At 47.2% G+C, this 9190-nt stretch overlaps 1 protein-coding gene and 1 long non-coding RNA gene across 2 annotated transcripts; one reads left to right on the forward strand and one right to left on the reverse strand.

The window, feature by feature from the left end:
• Window positions 1–292: 292 nt before the first annotated feature.
• On the reverse strand, window positions 293–4048 carry IRS4 (insulin receptor substrate 4). Its single transcript, XM_025373098.1, has one exon. It carries the CDS (start codon window positions 4046–4048, stop codon window positions 293–295), a length of 3756 nt encoding a protein of 1251 aa, XP_025228883.1.
• A 195-nt stretch (window positions 4049–4243) lies between these two features.
• Window positions 4244–6653, forward strand: LOC112616119. Its single transcript, XR_003117571.1, has 3 exons — window positions 4244–4295; window positions 4962–5574; window positions 6185–6653. It is a non-coding gene; the product is annotated as an uncharacterized LOC112616119 (long non-coding RNA).
• The last annotated feature ends 2537 nt before the right edge of the window (window positions 6654–9190 follow it).

Raw genomic sequence — 9190 nt, forward strand, 5'->3', positions numbered from 1 at the left:
TGAGGAAGGATGTTTGAAAGTATCCTTATGTTCTATGTCTGCGTTTTAACTACTCCTAAAAAAGTAGAACCAATGTTTAAATGATAATCAGTTCTGTCCAGATAAAGAAATTGATTAGATAAAAACAAATTTTTGCAAAGATCAAAAAGGCATTGTGTGAATAATTAAAACTGAATTCTATCCTCCATGTCGAATAGCACCAGTTAATGAAATATTATCCCTAACACTGTAGACTGTAGCACATCGAATCATTAGACAATGACCATTCTCTTTAGGGAAATTAATTCTAAAATTACCGACCTCTTTTGGGAGAGTCGAACTGGTTATCAGGTCTGGTAAAATCCATTCTCACGTAAGTGTCGTCGTCGTCGTCAGAATCTTCTCTCTCCGGGGGTCTTGGCACCCGGCGACTGCGAGGTGGTGGTTCGGGAGCGGCAGCTGCAGCGGCAGCCCCGCCAGCCTGGTTCTCACCTCTGGCAAGGTTTGCAGATGGGTTGTGGGCTCCGGGGTTCGAGCCACCGGCAACGTCTTGGGCTCCCCTTACTGCTTCGGTATCAGCAGCATTAGCAACAGGTTGAAACCAGCGGGCAGAGGCGGAGTCAAATCCAGCAGCGGCGGCTGCTGCGCCGATGCCCGGGGCTACGGCGAGCGCGGAGGCCGCAGCTACAACTTGGCTGACCGCTAAAGTCGGCTCTGCAGCCGAAGTAACCGCCGGGACTGAGGATAGGGAAAGGTCTCTCTCGAGGCTGTCTGTTGGAAAAGCAGAGACAGCGGCTCTGGCTGCTGCAAAGAAACTTTGAGAACGACTTTGTGGGCGTCTTCTCTCCTGCTCTTCCTCCTGCAGCAGCCTAGCTACAGGTGGTGGTTCAGAACATCGGCTGGGGGAGAGAGAAATATCCATACAGCACTCAGAAAATGGGTCGACCACATAGATTCGACCTGTTTCAGCATCGTAGCGAATGGCACTGTCAGCAAGAGGCATGACTGGTGTCATTGCTGAGTTGAAAATTACTTCAATGTAGTCACCCTCTTCCTCATTAGCATTGCTACCTGTAGCACTCAGGGGAAGGGGAGGAAGTGGCCACCTAGCACTGTCCAGAGATAAGGGGTTGGCACGTGGTATAGCTCTGAAAAGATCGGAGAAGTCGTTTGCTGGATTTGGAAATAGTACTCCAAACTCAACGTTCACATAATTAGAAAAGGCTGACTGTCTGGGGTCAGCAATTATGCCCCACGAACCTGGTAGTCCTTGAGTAGAGGGAGCTGGTGTATTGCTCTCTCTTTTAGCGAAGTCGATGTTGACGTAGTCACGAGAGCTGTCAGCTTCTCTCTGTTCACGTGTGGGCTTTTGTGGTTTTGGCTTGATTTTATATCCTTTTGTAATAAAAGAAAGTCGATTAGGTCTCTTAGCCTTATTCTTTAGGGACCCATCATCCCAAGGCTTTGAAGGTGATCCCCCATCTCCAGGCTTTGAGAATGATCCCTCACCTGAAGGCTTTGAAGCTGCATCTTTGGGGCCCCAGTTATAGGAGACTTCTTTGTCTAGGCCCCTCCCCAGGAACTTTCCAGGTAACATTGGCACATACTCACTGTTGTCACTCTGTCCCAAAGGTGAGCTCTGAAAAGGGTTTGGTAGAGAGAAGTAGGAGCTCCAACTTTTGGAGGAAGAGCCACCCTGAGGATTTCTGGGGTTTTTTGGAATTGCACCGGCTCCAGGAGCCATAAACATGTAGTCACTCTCACTGTCATTGTCCTTTGAGTCATCCTCTTTATTAGTATTAGGTGCTTTTGGAGGACTGGGAGCAGGTGGTGGGCTCACTCTGGGAAACATCATCATGTACCCTCTTGAATCTTCAAAAGGGGATCGAGAGTGGCGCTTTTTTGAAGCAGAGACATTTTGAGGAGCCATTGGCATATAATCACTGGAGCTTACAAGAGGGGCAGCCACCCCTGGCCTCATTGGCACGTATGGGTCATCCTCATCTTCATCAAAAGCTCTGGCTCTGTGGGGACCTCGAGCTGCACCTTCTGGGATCTCTGCATCTTTCACTTCTTTGGCTTCTTTGCGCTCTTTTGTGGCTCCTCTGTCAGCACAAAAATAAAGTCGGAATCTTCCCCCAGACTTCCCTTTTCCACCAGTTGCTCCAGCTGGTGGGGGCGGAGGAGGTGGTGGTGGAGGTGGTGGCATTTGCTGTTGCTTGCTTTGAGTTAATTTGCCAAAATAGGATCTTTTCTTCAGAGATTTTCCACGTTCACCATCAGCATCGGATCCTTTCCCACTTCCTGAGCCTTTGCCCCCTCCAGAGTTCTTGCCACCACCTGAGCCATGCCCACCTCCAGGTCTCTGGCCACCACCTGAACCTTGCCCACCTGCGGTGCCGTGGCCATCTCCAGAGCACTGGTTTCCTCCTGAGCCCTGGCCATTTGAGCCCTGGCCACCACTTGAGCCCTGACCACTTCGGGATCCCTGTCCCTCGCCTGAGCACTGGTTTCCTCCCGAGCTATGGCTACTGGAGCCTTGGCCACTTGAGCCCTGGCCACCTCCTGAGCCCCGGCCATTTCCTGAGCCCCAATTGTTCATGGGCATGTAGTCGCCTCCGCTTCCTTCCTGATCTTCTTTGCCCTGGGGATTGCCTTCCTCCCCAGAGTTGCCAGAGCCAGAGCCAGACACTTCAGAAGACAGGCAAGCTCCATTGTTCGGGGCTTCTGCAGGGTGCGGGGGACGTGCTGGGCTGGGTGCTAAGCGGTGAAAAAAGCTGGCCGGCACTGAACTCGCTCTCCTTGACCTGTGCCCTCTGGGCAGGTGCAGTCTTCCTCGCCTGGAGTGGGGCACAGGCTCGCTGGGTGTTATGAAACGCCTGGTGAAAAGCATCTCGTCTTCCCCGTCGCCGATGGCCCTGAGGTGGCAACACTGCTCAAAGCGGGACCTTCTGAGCCAGCCTCCCGGCTCGAGCGGCAGCAAGCCCAGGTGCCTCCTAGCGGACAGCAGGGTTAACAGGTGGGCGCCGATGCTGATGCTGTAGCTGCGGCAGCGGGCTCTGTATTCGTCTGCACATAAGGCTCTCATCTTCTCCAAAAACAGCTCATGCATGTTTTGGGCAACCACACAGTCATCGACCTGCATCCAGAGCTCTCCCGGACCGATGACGGTGGACCTGCCTACTTCCAAGAAGAAATACTGCTCCGAGTGTCCACAGCGACGGATGCTCAGGAGCTGGACGACCACGCTGGCCACTTCGGTGTTCAGTCTCACAAACACAACCTCCTCGTCGGTTAGACACAGCCGGAACACGCCGCTCAGCTCTTTTCTGTGCCCCAGCCCCCTGGGTTTGACTATTACCTGCCACACATCTTTATAGAAGGGTGGCTCCGCCGCCGCTGCCGCCGCCAGCGCGGCCGGCTCTCCGTCCGGCTGCGCGCGGAGCGTGCCGCAGCGGCGGCGCTTGCTCTCGAGGATGAGGCGGCTGAGCAGCAAGTACCAGCTTTCCTGCTCCGACTCGTTCTCGGCCACCATCGCGAAGTACTCGTCCTGGGTGAAAAGGGCAATGAGGTGTCGGTACCTTGCATCTGCTCTCTGGCTCACGGAAAAGCACTGGTATAGGATGATCACGCGTCGCGGTGGAATGAGCCGGGGGATCGCGGCGCCAGAGGCGGCCGCCGCTGCTGCAGCCGCCGCGGCGCGGACACTGTGCCGGAACTTCCTGGCATTTTCGTAGTATTCCAGGCGAGCTGGGGCGTCAGCGGTCTCGAGTTTGAGCACGAAGTAGCGCCTGTGCCCATGCTTCTGTTTCCGCAGGTAGCCGCGTTTGCAGACTTCCTCCCCGACGGGGAGGTCCTCCTCCTCGGACTCGGAGTCTGACCGGGAGCCAGTGGCCGTGGAGAGCCACATGGCTCCCGGACAAGACGACCCGGTCCCAATGAGTGCGGTCGGGGTTCCCGAGGAAAGAAGCGGGGTGGTCACCACTGCTGCTAGAGCTGCCGCTGCTGCCGCTGCTGCACCTCTTAGTCTTCTTGTCGCTTGGTCGCGAGTGAAGGAGCAACTCGCCATGGTGATGCACGATGGTTTTAAGGTGAGCGAGGAGGAGGGGGAATTCAGGAAAGGGAGGGTTGGGGGAAGAGGCTGTCTACCCCCGTCTGCCCGCCCCAGCCCCCTCCTGCCTTGGCCCGCGCCCCCGCCCACTCCACTCTAAGCGCACGACAGCGGGCAAAACAACACGTGACCGAAGCCTCACGCGGCGGCCGCTGCGGATCCTGCTACCGGCGCAATGGAGGGGCGCGAGCGGCCACCAGTAGAGGTGTGCACGGAAGAGGCGGCGGGCTTGGGAGGCGGAGCCACCTCCAGCTGTGCCAACACCCTCCGGGTGAATCTCCAGGCCTGTGGGCCAAGGGAGGACTAAGAGGAGGAGGCGGGGCTCTCTGGCCAAGCAGATTCTACCCGGGAGTCGAGGAAGGCATGAGGGGGCGGGAGAAGGCCTGGAGGGGCAGAGGAGAAAGCGGCCGGCTATCAGGGCTGGGAGAGGACGCCACAGTCGGGGCCCCATTGGTGGGAGGTGGTGCGGGGGGGGCGCGGAGCGCAAGCAGTGCCGGTGGCGCCGGGGTGCAGAGCCCGCACAGTCGCCGGACGGTTTGTTTGTTTATTTGGGAAGCTGGAGCCAGGTGAAACTGTTGCAAGGCTCTGATTGGCTGGAATAGGAGCCAATGGGAGGGTCCGGCAAGAAGGCAGTCCCGAATTCATTAGTTTGGCGGGAGGGAGGGGTGAGAGGGGAGAGGGGGCGTGGCTGGGGTCCCAAAGTGGCTTCGCTGTCGGCTTGTGGCGCTCTCAGGCGGTAAACAACCTTACACAAATAGCTGTTAATGGTGGTGGTAAACTCGTGCAAATCCCAGAGCCATGGTGACCCGGGACGGAGTCGGGTGCCCTGGTATTCCCTGTCAATCACATAAATTCTCTGTTCCTGTCACAGTCTGGTTTATTCTTTCCAGTCGCTCACGGCGGCTGGTCGAGCTTCTTGGGAAAAAGTGTCGGCACCCCTTGAAAGCGGGTTGATGACCCGGGCGCTCAGACCCGCTTCCCACCGCGCTGCAGGCACTCCCGAGCCCGCTCCACCCCTGACGAAGCCCGCGACTCTAAGGCACACGAATAACCACGATGAATTCAAAATGAACATGATCTTTATTAATCAGAATGCACTTCTAGCCCACGAAACACAGGTTCCCTAAATACAGTGTTTCTGCCTATTTGATTAACGATGACTACGAAAGCACAAATTTGGGGGCCTGCAATGTATACAGCCATATTGGAAAAGATTGGACTCGATTCTTACTGAAATAACCAGTGTTGGGCTGTGAGGTATTTTTCTGTGGGAAATGCTTTGGAAGGTGCCTTTAAAAGAATCTCAAAATATTGCTTTCCTTTCCTTGAGCGAGACCGAAAAACTTTAGAAAAAGAAAAGCTCATACCTAGAACAAAGGACCACGCTGAATGCATATTCTAGAGCGCATTTCACATCCCTCGCGTCAACAAGAAGAAGGTGAGGAGCTTTGATGCATTTCAGTTTACAAGTTGACATCACAAAAGTAAGAGCTGCTGCCTCCCTAATTTCTGGAAAAACTGCCAGAGTGTAAGTGCAACCTCCTGAAGTCTCTCTCTCTCTCTCTCTCCCCCTTTCTCTCTCTCTCTCTCTCTCTGTCCCCCCCCCCTCCCTCACCACCCCAGTTATTTCTTGACTAGGATTTTAGACTCCTCTCCCTCTCTCCCCCACCACCCCAGTTATTCCTTGACTAGGATTTCAGACTCTTAATGGTGGAGATGGGTCGTGAATTATCAAAGGAGTGACCACGTTTGCAAAGAGGAATGGAGGGACAGGAGGAAATAACAGCATTTCTCTCTGAAAGAATGGAATGTCAGTTCACCCTTGCTCTAGGGTTGATACGGCAAAGTATACTATTTTATAAAATCCCACAGTAAACTAGGCAATGTGTATATCATAAAAATAAACCGTATCTCTGCCCTCTTAAGAATTTGCTCTCTGTTAGAAACAGAACACACGTATTTGAATAAATGGCTCCTTTTTGATGCTATAATTTAAGAGAAAGAAAAATTGGTTTTGGTTGTCCCCCAGATATTACAAACATTCAATAACATTCCCTCTGCTGCCAATGGTTTATAAGTGCAATATATTCACAGGTGCCGGAAGCAGCCGTGGTTTCGGAAGGGAGCTAGAGGCAGAACCAGAGTGGATGCTGAGAGCCCTGTCTGTGACTGTTACATATTTCAGCTGCGTAGTCACATACATACAAGATTCCCTGCATTTATAACCAAAATGATAACAAATGCTCTCATTTGGGATTTTGTTTGATAGTCATTAGGATATTTTATAAGTCTTTCCAAGCACAAGGTTCTTCTCTTTTTTTTTAAAGAGAAATGTGACAAGGCAACACATTTGAAAGTGCTTTCAGTAATAACATGACATTGAAAATATCAAAATGAATATTAAAACAAATGGGAAAATACTGGAGATTTTTTAATCCTCATGTCCTTTTTCCTGTACATATAGAGTTTTTACAAAGAGCAGTAGGCTTACAATTTATATAATTTTGCATCCTGTTCTTTTCACTTAACATTATACAATATTTTCCCATATTATTATGCATCAGCCTAAATATCATTTAAAAGCAACATATTATCCAACACAATTAATGTATATTAATGTAATTAATCATCTACTTTGGGGCATTTGTTTTCATTTTTTTCAGTATTATAAATAACATGTCAATGAATATCTTGTATCTACAGCCTTTTAAAATTCCCATTGGGTAAAAACTGAGTACTGGAATTAGTAGGCTAAAAGATATGAATATTTAATACATTATTTTTCAAAAATATCATATTAGTTTACACTGTCACCAGACTGATTGTCACTTTGGACATTCTTATTTTTAAAAAATCAGAGATAAGATGGGTGAAATGGTATTCCACTATTCTTTTTTTTTTTTTTTTTTTTTTTTGAGATGGAATCTTATCCTATCACCCAGGCTGAAGTGCAATGGCATGATCTCAGCTCACTGCAACCTCGGCCTCCTGGGTTCAAGCAATTCTCCTGCCTCAGCCTCCCAAGTAGCTGGGATTACAGGTGCCCACCACCATGCTCAGCTACTTTTTGTATTTTTAGTAGAGAAGGGTTTTCACCATGTTGGCCAGACTGGTCTCGAACTCCTGACCTCGTGATCCACCTGCCTCAGCCTCCCAAAGGGCTGGGATTACAGGCCTGAGCCACCGCGCCCGGCCTGCACTATTCTTTCAATGTGCATTTTTTTCTTTTTTACTAGTGAGATGAAACATTTATATATATTTACTGACATTGTATTTTTCCTATAATGTGTCCTTTGTGTTGTCTATTGTATTCTTAGTATTTTCTTCTTATGTTTAACTTGTTTACATAATAAATACATTAAAACTCTGTGGTATTTGTTGCAAGTTTTTTTTTTTCCTACTCTGTTGACTTTAAAAATCACATTTAACCTGATTCTCTTCTGTTTTGAAAGATATGTAAATTTGGCACAATGTGGTTTGTAGCACAGTTTGAAAGGGAGCTGTTGATACAAATGTCACCATGGTCACTTTTAAACTTCTTTTAAAAGATCTCATATATTTCAGCTTATATGCTCTTTTAAAAGGAGAAATGTTTCTTCTCTTGTCAACAAATTATAAGAGAGCATCTAAACTAGTTAAATTTTATCACTCTGAAATAATACTTTATGAGACATTTTCTATTTTAAGGGGAAATATCAAGCATTAATCAACGTGTTAAAAAAAAGAAGTGTGAAAATAATTTCTAAACTATTACAGTGAAAGATGAACAGTGCTGATCATTTTGTACCAAGGGTATATTATTTGGCTGCAGCAAAGTGGAATTAGAGCTATAGTGAGATGCTTCACAGAGGAATTTTACTTTGTATATTTCCTACAGTGGAAGATAATCTGGCAAGCATGAGTACTTGTAAACAGGGAGAATGTCTGACTAGAACATTATTTTCTTCCTATAGGTCAACCAAGCCTTCTCAGTCCTAATGTTATCTCAACACTGAAGCTCTGTAGAGCAGACCAGTATTACTGAATTGTACCAGATGCTAGAGCTTGTCGGACATATATTTAAATTTTCATTTTCCTGGACAACTTAATGATATAGAATAGTCATTTAGTTTAGGTCAGATTCTCATAGGCAAAGTAAAACAGATATCTAGATGGTTTAGGCAAAATATAGAGAATTTTTATTTGGCTTGAACTCACCAGATGGTGGCTTTAATGCTCTAGCCTCTTTTGGTTATAGATTCCTGTCTCTTATTATTATTATTTTTTTTGGTTTTTGTTTTTATTGTAGGACAGTTTATCCCAGAAGGCTAAAGTTGCCTTGCATATTCATTTATTACAACTGTAAAGTTTGGAATCTGCACAAAGAGTCTGAAATACAGATTTTTAAAACAACGGATAATAAATAATAAGACTTAAAAAATAGTTCTTGTTTCAGTTTGCCAATTCAACTCAAGGGATAAAAAACAGAAGCATTGTAACTGGCATTTTACACCTATAAACTAATGTAAATGGATAAATAGCCACAATATCTTTAACACCGATTCCAACTAATGAAGAAATATATGCCTTTAATGATGTGTGCTTTTAAAAGGAATTTCCTGTGAATCCTGTTTTAAGAAAGCAGTTGTTTGAATTGACTTGTCAGTGATAACAAAAAATTCATCTGCTTCTTTTCTTACATACATGATCATGAATGTTCTAAACTCAACTTGTACTAAAAATGGGTAATTGAAGTGTGGATTTATTTAGTTTAAAAATTAAGCTGTTGTATTAAATATGGATTACATTATTCAAGAGAATAAAACCTAAGAGGAAAAGTAACCAGCATAAAAGAACTATTATTCTTGCCCCATGTATAAATTATCTTGTAAGTGTTAACTCTATAAGCTTCATGAGCTAACGTCCAATTATGTTGATAAAAATGTGGTGCTACCCTTGATATTAAAAAATCATGTTAGTGATGACGATTGCTTCTCTGTGTTGGGACATAAATCACGTAGAGTGAAAGATGCTTTCTACACTATGCAGGAATAAGGGCTGCCCTGTGATTTGTGGCTGCAGCCACTGTTTGCAGATGATGGCTTTGCTTCTCAGCTTCTT

Source organism: Theropithecus gelada, chromosome X (genome assembly GCF_003255815.1).
Source record: "Theropithecus gelada isolate Dixy chromosome X, Tgel_1.0, whole genome shotgun sequence".
NCBI classification, from domain to species: Eukaryota; Metazoa; Chordata; class Mammalia; order Primates; family Cercopithecidae; genus Theropithecus; species Theropithecus gelada.

Coding starts and splice junctions, on each gene's coding strand:
- IRS4 (XM_025373098.1), bottom strand. CDS start 4,048: ATGGCGAGTTGCTCCTTCACTCGCGACCAAGCGACAAGAAGACTAAGA.